At 44.5% G+C, this 20,266-nt stretch overlaps 1 protein-coding gene across 3 annotated transcripts in view; it reads left to right on the top strand.

Annotated features, from left to right (window-relative positions):
* The window catches only part of LOC138662942 (oocyte zinc finger protein XlCOF29-like), an 87,419-nt gene that overhangs the window by 14,738 nt on the left and 52,415 nt on the right, over positions 1 to 20,266 (top strand). For all 3 annotated transcript variants that reach the window (XM_069748955.1, XM_069748953.1, XM_069748954.1), the window contains exons 2-5: positions 12,434 to 12,583; positions 12,713 to 12,892; positions 19,032 to 19,128; positions 19,330 to 19,420. In XM_069748955.1, coding sequence (XP_069605056.1) covers positions 12,434 to 12,583; positions 12,713 to 12,892; positions 19,032 to 19,094 — 393 coding nt within the window. In that variant the 3' untranslated portion in view covers positions 19,095 to 19,128; positions 19,330 to 19,420. The remainder of the gene's footprint in view (positions 1 to 12,433; positions 12,584 to 12,712; positions 12,893 to 19,031; positions 19,129 to 19,329; positions 19,421 to 20,266) is intronic.

A 20,266-nucleotide genomic window follows, 5' to 3' on the forward strand; every position in this document is an offset into this window, starting at 1 on the left:
CATGCTGCATTTGTAGCACCTGTGGGAAGTACAGACCAGTCTTTGGGGCACTACCAAACAGGACTTCAAAAGGAGACAATCCTGTCTTTCTATTTGGAGTGTGTCTAACTGAAAAGAGTGCAAGAGACAAGCACTCTACCCAACTCTTTCCTGTGTCTGCCATGGCCTTTTGAATTTTCAGTTTAAGTGTCCCGTTTAGTCTCTCCACTTTCCACTACTTTGTGGTCTATATGGTGTATGATATGCTTGCTGTACTCCCAGGGCCTGCATGACTTTCCTCATTATTTCTCCTGTGAAGTGTGTGCCCCTATCGCTCTCTATGGTTTCTGGGACACCATACCTGCAGATCAGTTCTTTCATCAGTTTGTCTGCAGTAGTTTTAGCATTTGCAGATTTTACTGGATAGGCTTCCGGCCAACCAGAGAAGAGATCTACACATACTAGGACGTATTCATACACTCCTACCTTGGGAAGCTGTATGTAGCCAGTCTGCAGTCTCTGAAACGGGTAGAGAGGCCTGGGTGTCGCTTTCTTAGGGACTTTTACTGTTTTTCCTGGGTTGTGGTGTGCACAGATGAGGCATGATTGTGATATGGAAATTTGGGTTGGATAAATCTACCCGTGTGTGCTGCGGCCGCTCCCAATTATTATTTTTGAGTCCTCAAGAAAGAATGAGTCTGACACGTGATGACAGCTTGACATTCAATCAAAGACTGGCCATTTATTTCCTGATACATAGTTTTTATAATAGCATATAGAAAGGTGTGGTTGGGGCGGTTAGTTAATTAACATACAATTCAGTTATTGGTTATCTGATATATATGGAATATTGTGATTAATGCTCATATGACTGCTGATTATGCAACTAAAATGTAGCTCTCTGTATGTAGGGCAAAGTTGAGGCATCTGACCAGGACTCAGTTAAGACAACTCATCAGCACTTAATACATCTGGAGTTCTTCTGCTTTTTGGGTGGAAAACACCGAACAGTCTGTCTGGCTTATATTAGTTTATGTCAGCCATTTTAAGCAATTGATTATAAAGTAGCTGAGTAGATAGATATATATTTGCTTTTGTGTAAGTATATGTGATTTAAAGGAATATATATATATATATATATATATATATATGATTTAAAGGCGTATACATGCAAGTGAGATCTACATGATATACATATTTCTATCACATACGAGCTTTGTGGCTGCGTAACTGAAACCAGGAGCGATCCAGAAGGTATTTACCATGGCACAGATGTGACTTTTGGAGACGTGAGTGGGGCCATGTGTTGCTTGCGCCATGATTGGGAACAGGGACCTTGGTAGACACAATTTATTCTTATTTTCCCATACTCCATCCGAGTTCAGCTCAGCTCCTGCTCTCCCCCATTGTTCTTTCTCTGAGGGGGAGGCTTGTTGTTGGAGGGATTTCAGGACATCCAGGCTCAGTGTGGCTGGAATACGTTGACTCCCCGCCACTGTCCACTGTTCCTTTGCCGCCTTGCTGCTACTTTAGCAGCCTCGTCCGCTCTTCTGTTGCCCTCTATCTCCACATAGTCACCGTTTGTGTGTGCTTTTACCTTGATGATGCCAACCTGGACTGGTAACATCAATGCCTCCATCAATTGTTTCACCAGTTCTGCATTTTTAATGGGCTTACCAGCTGATTTAAGAAACGCTCTGCTTCTCCAGATAGGACCATAATCATGGGCTATTCCCCATGCATAATTCGAATCTGTGTAAATTTTAGCGACTTTACCTGCAGCAGCTCTACACTCCTCAGTGAGTGCCTTCAACTCTGCCTCCTGTGCCGACATGTGAGGATAGAGTGGTTCAGCTCGGATTACCTCATGTGAGGATACTACTGCATATCCAGTGTAGAATCGCCCATCCTGGTGGTATCTGGAGCCATCTACAAAAAACTCAAAATCTGCATTAGGAACAGGTCTCTCATGAACATGTGCAAAACCCACTGTCCTCCTGACTCATCAGTTCTATGCAGTCATGGTCATGTGTCATGTCAAAATACTCTTCCTCACTTGCTAAAATTGTCACCAATTCCCCCTTTTCTGAATCCACAGGCAGGAGGGTGGCTGGATTCAGAACATTACATCTTTTGAGGGTGACGTATTCAGGAATCAGTAGAGCACATTCAAGTCTGAGTTGTCTGGCCATAGACAAATGTTTTGGTTGAACTTGTACGAGTATGGCATGGATGTCATGTGGGGAATAAATTGTCAAAGGAAAAGTCAGCGTGATTTCACATGCCTTTCCTAGTAGTAGTGCAGCTGCTCCTACTGCATGGACACACGTAGGAGACCCTCTGATCACTGGGTCTAATTGTGCTGAGTAGTAAGCTATTGGTCTCTGTTTTTCTCCATGTTGTTGTGTCAGTACTGCGGTAGCATGTCCACCCTGCTCTGTGCAAAATAAGAAAAATGGCTGATCATAGTTTGGAATGCCTAAAGCCAGGGCTGACACAATGAGCAGCTTGAGAGAGTGGAAGTAATCAATTGCTTCTTGAGTGAGATTGTAGGGATCTGATGGCAAACAGTCATAGAGTGGTTGCATCATTTGTGAAGCAGACCTTATCCAAGGCCTACAGTAGGTCACCAAACCTAGAATAGTACGTAGATGGTGGTGTGACCTGGGTAAAGGGAGATTTTGTATTGCCTGTTTTCTGTCTTCAGTCAGGTGTCTTGTACCTTCAGCAATACAATGTCCTAAAAATGTCACCTTTTGTTTGCAATACTGTAATTTGTCACGCGAAACCTTGCAACCCTTTTCTGCCAAAAAACACAGCAAGGAAACTGTAGCTTCCTTGCAGGACGTCTGGTCTGGGCAGCAGAGCAAGAGGTCATCCACGTACTGTAATAGTGCAATCTGTGGATGAGGGGGTTGCCACTGCTCAAGAATCCCTGCCATCGCTGTTGAATAGATGGTTGGGGAATTCTTTCCCCCTTTTGGGAGGACCATCCAACAGTATTGTTTACCTTCGTGAGTGAAAGAAAAAAGATACTGACAGTCAGAGTGCAGTGGTACAGAGAAGAATGCATTTGCCAAATCAATAACTGTGAAACATTTTGACGTCGCTGGAATCTGTGACAGTAAGGTGTGTGGGTTAGGGACAATTGAGGTCATACTCTCTGTAACCTCATTAATAGCCCTCAAGTCATGAACCATTCTGTAAGTGTCAGGGGAACCCTTGGGTCCTTTTTTCTTAATGGGATACAAAGGGGTGTTGCAGGGGGAAGATCTTTGCATCAGAACCCCTGCCTTAACGTACTCTTCGATATCCCTGCTCAGGGCTATTGATTTAGCTAGGCTCAAAGGGTATTGCTTTAAGCAAGGAGGAGTGGTTCCTTCTTTCAATTTAATCATGACAGGGGGAATGGGCAGCCGACCCACATCAGTTTTCCCCCTTGCCCAAACTGTGTCTGGTATCTGACTCTTTTCCCCATCTTCAGACATTTTGGTGTCAGGTGTTACTTTTGTAACTGTTTTTGTCATATACAACATTGCTGCAATCTTACATAAGTGCTTTTCTGAGAGGGGACTTGTGACTGTAATTCCTTCAGGGGAATACTGTATGGTGGCCTGGATAGCGCTCAGTACATCTGCTCCAAGCAAGTTCATAGGGGTATTGTCACTAACAATAAGTTTTGTAAGCACCTCTTGGCTGTCCCGTAATTTTAGTCTTGTTTAGTCATTAGGGCTTCTGTCACTTGTCCTTCCACCCCCACACATTCCACAGTCTCGTTAGTAATCAAGTCTGGCATTATCAAGTCTTTGTGCACCACAGTCCCGGCTGCCCCAGTGTCAATCAAAAATTCTGCCTCCTTCCCTCCCAGCATTGTTATGGTGGTCATTAAGGAAGGACCAGGTCCGGAGGGGACAAGAACAGGGCACACATTTGTCACTGGGTTGCCTAGTCTGAAGGTGAAGTAGGTGGAGGATTGGTCTGCTTAGTTTCCTTTGTAGGGTTTCTACAATGGTTGGCGTAGTGCCCACTTTGGCTACTTTCACACTAGCGTTTTTTTAAATCCGTCACAATGCGTCGTTTTGCAGAAAAAAACGCATCCTGCAAAAGTGCTTGCAGGATGCGTTTTTTCCCCATACACTTCTATTGACGACGCATTTGCGACGGATTTGCACACTTCGCATCCGTCTTGCGACGAATGTGTCGTGCTTTGGCGGACCGTCGGGAGAAAAAAACCCTACATGTAACTTTTTTTCTCCCGACGGACCGCTTTTTCTGACCGCGCATGCGCGGCCGGAACTCCGCCCCCACCTCCCCGCACCTTACAATGGGGCAGCGGATGCGCCGGAAAAATGCATCCGCTGCCTCCATTGTGCAATGCAGCAAACGCTAGCGTCGGAATCTCTCCCCGACGCATTGCGACGGGGAGATTCCGATGCTAGTGTGAAAGAAGCCTTTCTCCACAGTTCCAGCACTTCACTGTTTCTGAATCCCTAGGTCCTTTACTGTGTCTCCGCTGTTTTCCCTGTGCTCCAGCATACATGACAGGTCGTTTTGTGGTCCTGGTTTGTTCAACTCCTTTAGCAACCTTTAAAAGGTCTTTTGGATCTATATTTCCATTCAGGCCTAGATGTCTGTACTGCATCTCGTAACCCTTTGGTCATACCTTCAATGAATGCATTTACCAGTATTTTAACATCAAGTGGGTTTATTGGACTGTACCCCATGTCTACCCATTTTAGCTGTAACCATCCAAAGTACATTTCCACACTCTCTCCTTTTTGCTGTGTCACATCAGTCAGGAGTACAGACTGCTCTGATTGTTTCACTGTCGCCCATTGTTTTAGTGACTCACAGTACGTTTCTCCAGACCGTGCAGATTTATCATCCATGCTCCATGCTTGTTCTTTTGGCACATCTGTATGTGTCTTAATTATGTGTCCTAGTACGTCACCTGCCTTTGAACTCACCAAGCTCTCTAGGTCTGCCCAGGTGCACTTATATGCCCGCTGTATTTCCTTTATTTGTCTGTAAAATGGGAAAGGTTGGATTTCAGGGTTGGGTAACTGCTTTAGCATAGCCAACTGGTCAGATGGACTCCAGGAATAATATTCCTGTATCTGTCTCAATCTAGTTACCCTCCTAGGTCTTGATGTGGATGCTTCTCTGGTGCTGGGTCTGGTGGAGGAGATGACTGGATGATGATCTATGGGGGAGACATGCTGTTCTACATTTTCCTCTCCCTCAGGGATATTGTCAGCTTCCTCTCCGAAGGTCAATGCTCCCGCTACTGAGTCAGCTTCCTCTGTCACTACATGTGACCTTGTCCGGACAGGATTTAATCCAATTGGCTTAGGTCGGGTTGCAGCACAGGTCATACAAGTGTTTCTCCAATCTGGGTTTGGCTGACCACAGTGTTTACAATCCCATCTGTCTTGTCTCGGTCTCTGATTATACAGAAGTGGGGCACTAGCAGTCATAGATTTTTGTGGATCAAAACAGTCATAATACACCTTATGTCCTACTGTAGTCTCTCTACTTCCATACTGTTGCATTTTCTCTGCCACACGACACCATTTATTCACTTGTTGCTCTCTCCCCTTGTCTTTAATCCAACCTCTATTCTCTTCTCTGAAACTGTGCCATTTTTGTACATCGAAACATCCACACTCCGGCATTTTTGCCTTTTTCAATATTGGTCTCACATCTTTTACTGCTTCCTTTCCTTCTCTGTCTTTTACAATCTCTATAGCGGTTCTGGATCCCATTGGGGGCCCTGACTGCACACAGAATAAGTTGCCCATGGCTTCAACTTATCCGCAGACAACTCACCTCTAAAAATGCCCTTTTTAGTGTGCCTTGCCTTAAACCAGGGTTGCAACACGTGACAAGTCAGAGCGAGTGTCAAGGTTTAGCGAGCAGGTTACACCACCTACCACTCGGTAGACCTAAAGGATTCTAGCGGGCAGGTTAAACCACCTACCACCCGGTAGATCAGCTGGCTAGCACAGCTCCATAGAACGGCAAGGTTACACCACCTATGTGCCGTAGGCTGACTGTAGCAGGTTACACCACCTATTACATCTGCCGTGCAGTTGGCTACCTCCTCCGTTGATCCTCAGTTTGCTATGAATATGAATCATTCAACTGGAAGCAGGTGAATCTTTTACCAATCTTTCAATCACTTACAAGTTTCCTCTAAAATAGGCACAATTCTTTCACTTTCAAATTCCAACTTCAACTTACGATATTTCTTTCTACTTCAATACATACAGTACTATTGCTTTAAACACAAATCTCTCAGCGCGTACTGAACCGAGGACAGAATATGCACAGCTCTATATTCTTCAGCGCAGCTGTATGGCCCCCTTTCTCTGGCCTGCAGCACAGAGAGGAGAAATGAAAAACAATTCACGCAGGGGTTCGACTCCCTCCTCCCATCAGGTATTCAGTAGAGATAAGGAAGTCTAAGAACAGGTACCACTGTATGTTAATTGCTATTATATATGCTTTAAGTATATTTGTTGGAATTATGTAGTTTTTTAGCTACTATTTGACATAGAAATTTGCCCCTTATAGTGGGCAATACCACTTTGCACATTATCACTTTAGTTTTATCTCTGTATCATTGGCTGCTCTTGCGTAAGAGTACTTATTGGTAGGCGCATTCGTGGCACGTATCACTTTAGATTCACTCACTATATTTGCCTGGTTTTATCCTTCTCATTCCAATATGGCGGTCGCGATGCGCGCGCACGCGCGGTATGACAGGCTCCGGCGTGTCTCCTCTCCTGGTTACAAGATGTTTAATGTCATGGCGATACTGCCCTCTTCTAATATGGTGGCCGCGGCGCGTGCGCATGCGCGGTGTGGCAGGATCCGGGACACATCCCTCCCTGCCTCCAGGATGTGACGCGGCGGGCTTGTGACGTCAGGAGGGATTTCCCTCTGCCCGTCGCATCACAGGAAGAGCAGGATATGATGTGATGCATGCAAGCCTGCATATCACCGCGCATGCGCCGGCAATTGCGCCGCTTATTGCAGACAGGTGTCCCTTTTACTTAAATAACCGCTCTAAACACACATACCATCACAGCCCCCCGAGGAAGCCCAACGCGAAACGCGCGTCGGGGCTGCTGGCGACACCTACTGGCACACGCATACGGGTAAGACTAACGGTATACATTCCAGATTTGCTATCATTTAATCCTATATGTGATAGGCAGCATGTGGAGATTGGTAATTGGTATGGATATAGGTTACCATATACCCTGATACCATGCATGATATGTAGCACCTTAGTAATATATGCTGGAGTACTCTTTACTATTTACTGTTGGATATCCGTTTAGTATACCCCCTGTGTTACTACAGTACTTGTGTTATCTGTATATGCACCACGTTTTGGACCTTGTATTGTTAATTTGTATGATTATATTTGTCTAATAAAATTTATATATTTTTAGATTTGTGTATGGGACTTGTTACTCCTTGTTTTTTGTAGGATTAGAGATAAGGAAGTCACAAACAATTGCGGCTTAATTCCAGCTTCAATCAGAATTTCAGAATTTTAGTGTCCCTTGCACAGCATGCAGCACTTCTTAGATTTTAGTCAGAATCTGAATCTGTTTCCTCAAAACCCTCATCCTCCTGTGGAGCTGGAAACCACGGAACTTCACTGTAAGGGCAAATAACTGTATAATGTGAGAAGCCGCGCCTTGCCCTTTTCTGGCCAAATTCTTCCAGGAAACTTTCCAATGTCATGCCACATATAACATATATCATTACTCAATTCATTCAATCTCAGATGTAGATGGAAAAATCTGTAACGCACCCGTCCTGGGTCTTGCACAAGAACTGGAAAGGTAACAATATTAGGATTCCATGAACAAATTCTGTAGGGTTCTGCCCCTTGACTCACTACAATTAAAACTCCTCTGCAATCTTGACAGAATGGTCCCTCTTGTGCTCCTAATTCATTCATACGTGCTCATTCAGGGATATATATATATATATATATATATATATATATATATATATATATATATACGGTATATTCTTTTCAAAACAGAATTAAAAATCCCTTGTCTCAGTCACTCCACCTGATTCAGCTCAGATTGAGATGAATAATGTCCTTTGTCACATACAGAGGACCACACCTAACGGAACCCCTCATCAATCAGGGATTTATTTATTTATCCCTTATACTCAATCACTCACCTCTCATCTCATTCAGAGGTTCTCATAAGACATACATACAAGGTTCACACAGCCTGCCTATTTTGCACCTTGGAATTAACACAACTCTACATAAAAACTGCTGCAGTGTCCACTGACACTCCGAAACACTAAAGGCCAAACAATAAAAACCACGGCCCTATACAAAATACGGCTTCATATAATGTATTGTCAATCCAAGATGACCAAAACAACAGCACTGCACAGAGTCTATCCCAGCTCTGTACTACATAAATACACAACCAATTGGTATATTGACAATCGGGTATTCTAGAATATGCATGTCCCCGTAGTATATGGACAATGATGATTCCAGAATTCGCGGCAGATTGTGCCCGTCGCTGATTGGTCGAGGCAACCTTTATGACATCGTCGCCATGGCAACCATTATGACATCTACGTCGATACTGTGCCCGTCGCTGAATCAGAAACGTGGGATGTCTACGTCCTTTATGACATCATCGTCGCTGTGCCCGTCGCTGATTGGTCGATACTGTGCCCGTCACTCGACCAATCAGAGACGCGGGATTTCTACGTCGATACTGTGCCCATCGCTGATTGGTCGAGGCCTGGCGGCCTCGACCAATCAGAGACGCGGGATTTCCAGGACAGACAGACAGACAGACAGACGGAAAAACCCTTAGACAATTATATATATATATATATGTATATATATATATATAGATAGATAGATAGATAGATAGATAGATAGATAGATAGATAACAATTATTCAACTCTTATACGGACATAAACAGACAAACACAAACCTCACTGGTGATGTAGTAGGTTCTTTGAACCGTGTTCACAGCCTTTACCCAGAGGTCTGGAGAGATCCAAAAGAGATTGCAGTGCAAAACAGTGTAAGAATAAAATTTCTTACCTTGCTGCAGCTGTGCTTTGCGTGTCCAAGCAATCAAGGTTGCTCCCACATACGGATTCCGAATCGGCTGGTTGCACGGTCCCGTTCGGGCGTCAAAACTGTCGTAGCTGTTTTTGCTCTGACCCAGTCAGATAGCTAGATCACCAGGGAGGCCAAATTGTTAAATTACGCCCTTAATTGACAAGCGCTTGGAGACAAAAAGACACCTCACACATATCCTGTGAGCAAGTCACTTTTATCTGATATGTCAAAAGACAAGGCAAAGTTTTATACCATTTACAACAAAATGCATTTCAATGGAAGTCATGTAGCCCCCACCATCGCCCAGGGTCATACTTTATTTACCACGCACTCAGAGCCTGTTATGGCTGAATATTGGGAACATACATGATAAGGAGTGGAAAGGAGACTAGCAGACTACGACAACAACAGATTCTAGAAATTCTAACAATTAAAGGCAAAAGGCACTTAAAGGCAAACTACTAACCCTTTTATATCAACATCCAGGCCTCTCTTGAACCCCTCGACTGAGTTCGCCATCACCACCTCCTCAGGCAAGCAATTCCAGATTCTCACTGCCCTAACAGTAAAGAATCCTCTTCTATGTTGGTGGAAAAACCTTCTCTCCTCCAGACGCAAAGAATGCCCCCTTGTGCCCGTCACCTTCCTTGGTATAAACAGATCCTCAGCGAGATATTTGTATTGTACTTATACATGGTTATTAGATCGCCCCTCAGTCGTCTTTTTTCTAAACTAAATAATCCTAATTTCGCTAATCTACCTGGGTATTGTAGTTCTCCCATCCCCTTTATTAATTTTGTTGCCCTCCTTTGTACTCTCTCTAGTTCCATTATATCCTTCCTGAGCACCGGTGCCCAAAACTGGACACAGTACTCCATCTAACTAGCGATTTGTACAGAGGCAGTATAATGCTCTCATCATGTGTATCCAGACCTCTTTTAATGAACCCCATGATCCTGTTTGCCTTGGCAGCTGCTGCCTGGCACTGGCTGCTCCAGGTAAGTTTATCATTAACTAGGATCCCCAAGTCCTTCTCCCTGTCAGATTTACCCAGTGGTTTCCCATTCAGTGTGTAATGGTGATATTGATTCCTTCTTCCCATGTGTATAACCTTACATTTATCATTGTTAAACCTCATCTGCCACCTTTCAGCCCAAGTTTCCAACTTATCCAGATCCATCTGTAGCTGAATACTATCTTCTCTTGTATTCACTGCTTTACATAGTTTTGTATCATCTGCAAATATCGATATTTTACTGTGTAAACCTTCTACCAGATCATTAATGAATATGTTGAAGAGAACAGGTCCCAATACCGACCCCTGCGGTACCCCACTGGTCACAGCGACCCAGTTAGAGACTATACCATTTATAACCACCCTCTGCTTTCTATCACTAAGCCAGTTACTAACCCATTTACACACATTTTCCCCCAGACCAAGCATTCTCATTTTGTGTACCAACCTCTTGTGCGGCACAGTATCAAACGCTTTGGAAAAATCAAGATATACCACGTCCAATGACTCACCGTGGTCCAGTCTATAGCTTACCTCTTCATAAAAACTGATTAGATTGGTTTGACAGGAGCGATTTCTCATAAACCCATGCTGATATGGAGTTAAACAGTTATTCTCATTGAGATAATCCAGAATAACATCCCTCAGAAACCCTTCAAATATTTTACCAACACTAGAGGTTAGACTTACTGGCCTATAATTTCCAGGTTCACTTTTAGAGCCCTTTTTGAATATTGGCACCACATTTGCTATGCGCCAGTCCTGCGGAACAGACCCCGTCGCTATAGAGTCCCTAAAAATAAGAAATAATGGTTTATCTATTACATTACTTAGTTCTCTTAGTACTCGTGGGTGTATGCCATCCGGACCCGGAGATTTATCTATTTTAATCTTATTTAGCCGGTTTCGCACCTCTTCTTGGGTTAGATTGGTGACCCTTAATATAGGGTTTTCATTGTTTCTTGGGATTTCACCTAGCATTTCATTTTCCACCGTGAATACCGTGGAGAAGAAGGTGTTTAATATGTTAGCTTTTTCCTCGTCATCTACAACCATTCTTTCCTCACTATTTTTTAAGGGGCCTACATTTTCAGTTTTTATTCTTTTACTATTGATATAGTTGAAGAACAGTTTGGGATTAGTTTTACTCTCCTTAGCAATGTGCTTCTCTGTTTCCTTTTTGGCAGCTTTAATTAGTTTTTTAGATAAAGTATTTTTCTCCCTATAGTTTTTAGAGCTTCAATGGTGCCATCCTGCTTTAGTAGTGCAAATGCTTTCTTTTTACTGTTAATTGCCTGTCTTACTTCTTTGTTTAGCCACATTGGGTTTTTCCTATTTCTAGTCCTTTTATTCCCACAAGGTATAAACCGCTTACAGTGCCTATTTAGGATGTTCTTAAACATTTTCCATTTATTATCTGTATTCTTATTTCTGGGGATATTGTCCCAGTCTACCAGATTAAGGGCATCTCTAAGCTGGTCATACTTTGCCTTCCTAAAGTTGTGTTTTTGTGACTCCCTGACAAGTCCCCCTAGTGAAAGACAGGCGAAACTGTACAATATTGTGGTCGCTATTTCCTAGATGCCCGACCACCTGCAGATTTGTTATTCTGTCAGGTCTATTAGATAATATTAGGTCTAAAAGTGCTGCTCCTCTGGTTGGATTCTGCACCAATTGTGAAAGATAATTTTTCTTGGTTATTAGCAGAAACCTGTTGCCTTTATGGGTTTCACAGGTTTCTGTTTCCCAGTTAATATCCGGGTAGTTAAAGTCCCCCATAATCAGGACCTCATTATGGGTTGCAGCTTCATCTATCTGCTTTAGAAGTAGACTTTCCATGGTTTCTGTTATATTTGGGGGTTTGTAACAGACCCCAATGAGAATTTTGTTACCATTTTTCCCTCCATGAATTTCGACCCATATGGACTCGACATCCTCATTCCCTTCCCTAATATCCTCCCTTAAAGTGGACTTTAGACAAGACTTTACATAGAGACAAACCCCTCCTCCTCTCCGATTTTTACGATCCTTTCTAAACAGACTGTAACACTGTAAGTTAACTGCCTAGTCATAGCTTTCATCTAACCATGTCTCCGTTATTCCCACTATGTCAAAGTTACCTGTAGATATTTCTGCTTCTAGTTCTTCCATCTTGTTTGTCAGGCTTCTGGCGTAGATGTAAAGAAGGAAACTAAATACTGTAAAATAATAAATCTCCTCATATGTTTCCCTTATTATCTCCAGTAATTGTATTATTACACAGGATTCTTATGATGTTACATCGGCTCATCTTCTCATTCAGGTCTCTACAATATCGGATCCTCTCAGTGAAGATCTTCTACAAACGAAAATTTTCCTGATTTACCCATCAAAGATGGATATGGACAGAGACAAGATAGCGGAGAGGATATCACACCTCACCCTAGAGATCCTCTTCCGGCTTACTGGAGAGGTGAGAGATTCTGATGACGTCACATTACATCATTCTTATCTATGGGAATAACAGATGGACAGAACTGGAGAGGTAAGGACTCTGGAAATGTCTGTAGTGAGATTTATTAATGTGTCTCTCCATTACCAGGATTACACAGTGGTGAAGAAGACCTCTAGTGATCGCTGTCAGGACCCTGTGTCTGAGGTATGGGGAAGACCCCTGAGCCCAATCACGGGGCCTCCACCTCACCCCCTGATCCATGAGGACATCAGTGACCAGAAGATCCTAGAACTCACCTACAAGATGATTGAGCTGCTCACTGGAGAGGTGACACTGCTGGGAATGCTGGGTGTTGTGAATTCTGTTGTCAAGCTCCCTCCTGTGGTCATGAATGGTACTTCGGCTGGTTCTGTCCATGGGCTTCCTCTGGTGGTTGTGAGTGGGGCTGCGGCTTCTGAGTTTCCTTCCACAGGTGACGAGGTTAATTCGTTAGCTGGCTGCTCTATTTAACTCCACTTAGATCTTTGCTCCATGCCACCTGTCAATGTTCCAGTATTGGTCTAGTTCACTCCTGGATCGTTCTTGTGACCTGTCTTCCCAGCAGAAGCTAAGTTCCTGCTTGTTTTTCTCTTGTTTGCTATTTTTCTGTCCAGCTTGCTATTTTGATTTTTGTCTTGCTTGCTGGAAGCTCTGGGACGCAGAGGGAGCGCCTCTGCACCGTGAGTCGGTGCGGAGGGTCTTTTTGCGCCCTCTGCGTGGTCTTTTTGTAGTTTTTTGTGCTGACCGCAAAGTTACCTTTCCTATCCTCAATCTGTTCAGTAAGTCGGGCCTCACTTTGCTAAATCTATTTCATCTCTGTGTTTGTAATTTTCATCTTTACTCACAGTCATTATATGTGGGGGGCTGCCTTTTCCTTTGGGGAATTTCTCTGAGACAAGGTAGGATTTATTTTTCTATCTTCAGGGCTAGCTAGTTCCTTAGGCTGTGACGAGTTGCATAGGGAGCGTTAGGAGCAATCCACGGCTATTTCTAGTGTGTGTGATAGGATTAGGGATTGCCGTCAGCAGAGTTCCCACGTCTCAGAGCTCGTCCTATATTATTAGTAACTATCAGGTCATTCCGTGTGCTCTTAACCACCAGGTCCATTATTGTCCTAACCACCAGGTCATAACAGTACAGGTGGTCCAAAGTATTAATGCATCTCAATAGAGGGATAAGAGAAGTTCTGAGACCATATTTTTTTCTTTGCAGTGTGTTTTGTCTCTCTTTTCCCCTTTACCTCTGGGTGGTTCAGGATACAGGGGTAGATATGGACATTCAAGGTCTGTCCTCTTGTATGGATAATCTCACTGCAAGGGTACAAAACATTCAAGATTTTGTGGTTCAGAATCCGATGTTAGAGCCTAGGATTCCAATTCCTGATTTGTTTTTTGGGGATAGATCTAAGTTTCTGAATTTCAAAAATAATTGTAAATTGTTTCTTGCTTTGAAACCTTCGCTCCTCAGGTGACCCTGTTCAACAAGTGAAAATCATTATTTCTTTGTTACGTGGCGACCCTCAAGACTGGGCATTTTCCCTTGCGCCAGGAGATCCGGCATTGCGTGATGTTGATGCGTTTTTTCTGGCGCTCGGATTGCTTTATGATGAACCAAATTCAGTGGATCAGGCAGAGAAAATCTTGCTGGCTCTGTGTCAGGGTCAGGATGAGGTAGAGATTTATTGTCAGAAGTTTAGGAAGTGGTCTGTACTCACTCAGTGGAATGAATGTGCCCTGGCAGCAATTTTCAGAAAGGGTCTCTCTGAAGCCCTTAAGGATGTCATGGTGGGATTTCCCATGCCTGCAGGTCTGAATGAGTCTATGTCTTTGGCCATTCAGATCGGTCGACGCTTGCGTGAGCGTAAAGCTGTGCACCATTTGGCGGTATTATCTGAGCATAGACCTGAGCCTATGCAATGTGATAGGACTTTGACCAGAGCTGAACGGCAAGAACACAGACGTCGGAATGGGCTGTGTTTTTACTGTGGTGATTCCACTCATGCTATCTCCGATTGTCCTAAGCGCACTAAGCGTTTTGCTAGGTCTGCCACCATTGGTACGGTACAGTCGAAATTTCTTTTGTCCGTTACTCTGATTTGCTCTTTGTCATCCTATTCTGTTATGGCATTTGTGGATTCAGGCGCTGCCCTGAATTTGATGGACTTGGAGTTTGCTAGGCGCTGTGGTTTTTTCTTGGAGCCCTTTCAGTATCCTATTCCATTGAGAGGAATTGATGCTACGCCTTTGGCCAAGAATAAGCCTCAGTACTGGACCCAATTGACCATGTGCATGGCTCCTGCACATCAGGAGGATATTCGCTTTTTGGTGTTGCATAATCTGCATGATGTGGTCGTTTTGGGGTTGCCATGGCTACAGGTCCATAATCCAGTATTGGATTGGAAATCTATGTCTGTGTCCAGCTGGGGTTATCAGGGGGTACATGGTGATGTTCCATTTCTGTCTATTTCGTCATCCACCCCTTCTGAAGTCCCAGAGTTCTTGTCGGATTACCGGGATGTATTTGATGAGCTCAAATCCAGTGCCCTACCTCCTCATAGGGATTGCGATTGTGCTATCAATTTGATTCCTGGTAGTAAGTTTCCTAAGGGCCGACTGTTCAATTTATCTGTGCCAGAGCACGCCGCTATGCGGAGTTATGTATAAAGGAATCCTTGGAGAAGGGTCATATTCGCCCGTCGTCGTCACCATTGGGAGCAGGGTTCTTTTTTGTGCCCAAGAAGGATGGTTCTTTGAGACCTTGTATTGATTACCGCCTTCTTAATAAGATCACAGTCAAATTTCAGTACCCTTTGCCGCTGCTGTCTGATTTATTTGCTCGGATTAAGGGGGCTAGTTGGTTCACCAAGATAGATCTTCGTGGTGCGTATAATCTTGTGCGTATTAAACAGGGCGATGAATGGAAAACAGCATTTAATGCGCCCGAGGGCCATTTTGAGTACCTGGTTATGCCATTCGGGCTTTCCAATGCTCCATCAGTATTTCAGTCCTTTATGCATGACATCTCCCGAGAGTACCTGGATAAATTCCTGATTGTATATTTGGATGATATTTTGGTCTTCTCGGATGATTGGGAGTCTCACGTGAAGCAGGTCAGAATGGTGTTCCAGGTCCTTCGTGTGAATTCTTTGTTTGTGAAGGGGTCAAAGTGTCTCTTTGGACTTCAGAAGGTTTCATTTTTGGGTTTCATTTTTTCCCCTTCTACTATCGAGATGGACCCTGTTAAAGTCCTGGCCATTTATGATTGGACTCAGCCGACATCTGTGAAGAGTCTGCAAAAGTTCCTGGGCTTTGCTAATTTTTATCGTCGCTTCATCAGTAATTTTTCTAGTGTTGCTAAACCGTTGACTGATTTGACCAAGAAGGGTGCTGATGTGGTCAATTGGTCTTCTGCGGCTGTGGAAGCTTTTCAGGAGTTGAAGCGTCGTTTTTCTTCTGCCCCTGTGTTGTGCCAGCCAGATGTTTCGCTCCCGTTTCAGGTCGAGGTTGATGCTTCTGAGATTGGAGCAGGGGCTGTTTTGTCGCAAAGAAGTTCTGATGGCTCGGTGATGAAACCATGTGCCTTCTTTTCTAGAAAGTTTTCGCCTGCTGAGCGCAATTATGATGTTGGCAATCGAGAGTTGTTGGCCATGAAGTGGGCATTCGAGGAGTGGCGTCATTGGCTTGAAGGAGCCAAGCATCGCGTGGTGGTCTTGACGGATCACAAGAATTTGACTTATCTCGAGTCTGCCAAATGGTTGAATCCTAGACAGGCTCGTTGGTCGCTATTTTTCTCCCGTTTTGATTTTATGGTTTCGTACCTTCCAGGCTCTAAGAATGTGAAGGCTGATGCCCTGTCAAGGAGTTTTGTGCCCGACTCTCCGGGTGTTCCTGAGCCGGCGGGTATTCTCAAGGAGGGGGTAATTTTGTCTGCCATCTCCCCTGATTTGCGGCGGGTGCTGCAAAAATTTCAGGCAGATAGACCTGACCGTTGCCCAGCGGAGAAACTGTTTGTCCCTGATAGGTGGACGAATAAAGTTATCTCTGAGGTTCATTGTTCGGTGTTGGCTGGTCATCCTGGAATCTTGGTACCAGAGATTTGGTGGCTAGATCCTTTTGGTGGCCGTCTTTGTCGCGGGATGTGCGTTCTTTTGTGCAGTCCTGTGGGACTTGTGCTCGGGCTAAGCCCTGCTGTTCTCGTGCCAGTGGGTTGCTTTTGCCCTTTCCGGTCCCGAAGAGGCCCTGGACGCATATCTCTATGGATTTTATTTCGGATCTCCCTGTCTCTCAAAAGATGTCGGTCATTTGGGTGGTTTGTGATCGCTTCTCTAAGATGGTCCATTTGGTACCCTTGTCTAAATTGCCTTCCTCCTCTGATTTGGTGCCATTGATTTTCCAGCATGTGGTTCGTTTGCATGGCATTCCGGAGAACATCATTTCGGACAGAGGTTCCCAGTTTGTTTCGAGGTTTTTGCGAGCCTTTTGTGCTAGGATGGGCATTGATTTGTCTTTTTCCTCGGCTTTCCATCCTCAGACAAATGGCCAAACCGAACGAACTAATCAGACTTTGGAAACATATCTGAGATGCTTTGTTTCTGCTGATCAGGATGATTGGGTGTCCTTTTTGCCTTTGGCTGAGTTCGCCCTTAATAATCGGGCCAGCTCGGCTACTTTGGTTTCGCCGGTTTTCTGCAATTCTGGTTTCCATCCTCGTTTCTCTTCAGGGCAGGTTGAGTCTTCGGACTGTCCTGGTGTAGATACTGTGGTGGATAGGTTGCAGCAGATTTGGACTCATGTGGTGGACAATTTGACATTGTCCCAGGAGAAGGCTCAACGTTTCGCTAACCGCCGGCGCTGTGTGGGTCCCCGACTTCGTGTTGGGGATTTGGTTTGGTTGTCGTCTCATTATGTTCCTATGAAGGTTTCCTCTCCTAAGTTTAAGCCTCGTTTCATTGGTCCGTATAAGATTTCTGAGGTTCTCAATCCTGTGTCATTTCGTTTGATCCTTCCAGCTTCTTTTGCCATCCATAATGTATTCCATAGGTCGTTGTTGCGGAGATACGTGGCGTCTGTGGTTCCATCCGTTGATCCTCCTGCCCTGGTGTTGGTTGAGGGGGAGTTGGAGTATGTGGTGGAGAAGATTTTGGATTCTCGTATTTCAAGACGGAAACTCCAGTACCTGGTGAAGTGGAAGGGTTATGGTCAGGAAGATAATTCCTGGGTCTTTGCCTCCGATGTTCATGCTGCCGATCTGGTTCGTGCCTTTCATGTGGCTCGTCCTGGTCGGCCTGGGAGCTCTGGTGAGGGTTCGGTGACCCCTCCTCAAGGGGGGGTACTGTTGTGAATTCTGTTGTCAAGCTACCTCCTGTGGTCATGAATGGTACTTCGGCTGGTTCTGTCCATGGGCTTCCTCTGGTGGTTGTGAGTGGGGCTGCGGCTTCTGAGTTTCCTGCCACAGGTGACGAGGTTAATTCGTTAGCTGGCTGCTCTATTTAACTCCACTTAGATCTTTGCTCCATGCCACCTGTCAATGTTCCAGTATTGGTCTAGTTCACTCCTGGATCGTTCTTGTGACCTGTCTTCCCAGCAGAAGCTAAGTTCCTGCTTGTTTTTCTCTTGTTTGCTATTTTTCTGTCCAGCTTGCTATTTTGATTTTTGTCTTGCTTGCTGGAAGCTCTGGGACGCAGAGGGAGCGCCTCTGCACCGTGAGTCGGTGCGGAGGGTCTTTTTGCGCCCTCTGCGTGGTCTTTTTGTAGTTTTTTGTGCTGACCGCAAAGTTACCTTTCCTATCCTCAATCTGTTCAGTAAGTCGGGCCTCACTTTGCTAAATCTATTTCATCTCTGTGTTTGTAATTTTCATCTTTACTCACAGTCATTATATGTGGTGGGCTGCCTTTTCCTGTGGGGAATTTCTCTGATGCAAGGTAGGCTTTATTTTTCTATCTTCAGGGCTAGCTAGTTCCTTAGGCTGTGACGAGTTGCATAGGGAGCGTTAGGAGCAATCCACGGCTATTTCTAGTGTGTGTGATAGGATTAGGGATTGCGGTCAGCAGAGTTCCCACGTCTCAGAGCTCGTCCTATATTATTAGTAACTATCAGGTCATTCCGTGTGCTCTTAACCACCAGGTCCATTATTGTCCTAACCACCAGGTCATAACAGCTGGGACATTATACAGTAACACTATGAAGGGATCGGGGGATGACGGTATCATTGTATGTGTCAGGTTCCTATAAGGTGTCAGGATGTCGCTGTCTATTTCTCCATGGAGGAGTGGGAGTATTTAGAAGGACACAGAGATCTGTACAAGAACGTCCTAATGGAGGTTCCCCAGCCCCTCACATCTCCACGTAATAGACAGGACTAAATACACACGGCCTATAATTATCTGTATGTAAAGAATGAATTCACTCCCTGTATGTGTTTCCTCCAGATCTATCCAGTAAGAGGACAACACCAGAGAGATGTCCTGTCCTCTTCTTCCACAGGACTGTAACCAAGAAGATCTCAATGCTCCTCAGGATCATCAGGTAGATGGAGAGAAGGTGTCAGGAGATCTCCCCTATGATGTGTAGACGCCGGTGAAGGTCTTGTGTTCAGTCTTGTTTTATCCACCACCAGTATTATATGTTTTATACTTGTGTAATGAGAACAGTGGAGATGGCAGGATTAGAGCTGATCATAGATGGGACTTCTCCATCTGTCGGTGACTTTTACAATATTTGTTTCAGGGTGAAGATCTGACCCATATTAATACTACAGAGACATATGTGAGGGGGGATGAGCGGTGTAAAGAGGAGATTCCCACATATGGCTACCCAGGTGAGTAGTAACCAGTAAATGCAGAGAGGTCACAGATTCTTCTCATCACCGGCTGTGGCTGCTTTATCGGTGGTGTAGACCGGCCGTATTACCATGATTACCATGGATTCTGGCTGATGAATTGGGACACACAAATTTGTAGTACAATATGCTCTAGCAAGCTATCTGTCACAAACAAATTAAAAAAATTAATTGGTCCAAAATGTTCCACCTCCACATTTATACCAGGAATGACATTAAAATTAGGGATGAATGGAGTAGCCGAATCTGAAGCCTCCCATCTGGGAAATGCTACATCAAGAGGCAAAGCCCCTTGGACATTGGTGTGCGCCAATTCACGAGCACTAGGGACAGCGCTAGTACTGGGCATTGTTCCCTGAGTTGGAGACATTTCCCCAGAAGCGATATTTCTCCTTCTTGTTGTACTGGTCCTTGTGTGTGAGGATGGACCAGAATCACTGCTCATTTCTGAGCTATCACTGTCGCTGCTACTAAAGGCCTCGAAATCCACATCCCCATCTGACACTGCACTTTCTTCGCTGTCAGAACCTAACAGTGCATAAGCCTCCTCTACACTTTAATATTGATGGTCCATTTTTTTTTTTTTCGGGAATAGAAAACTCTAACGTGACTGATGTGAGGTGACCAAATTATTGGGGAGACAATTGAGAAAGCCTAATTCTTTAGCCTAACCCTAACTTTTGCCTAACAGCAACTCTAACTTTAGCCCCAACACTAACCCTAACTATAGCACTAACCCTAACCTGCCTTATCTGTTTTTTTTACTTTATAACAAGATCGCTGACTGACACAGCTGTTGCCAGCAGCTCTTGTAACACTGTTTCT

Source organism: Ranitomeya imitator, chromosome 2 (genome assembly GCF_032444005.1).
Source record: "Ranitomeya imitator isolate aRanImi1 chromosome 2, aRanImi1.pri, whole genome shotgun sequence".
NCBI lineage: Eukaryota > Metazoa > Chordata > Amphibia > Anura > Dendrobatidae > Ranitomeya > Ranitomeya imitator.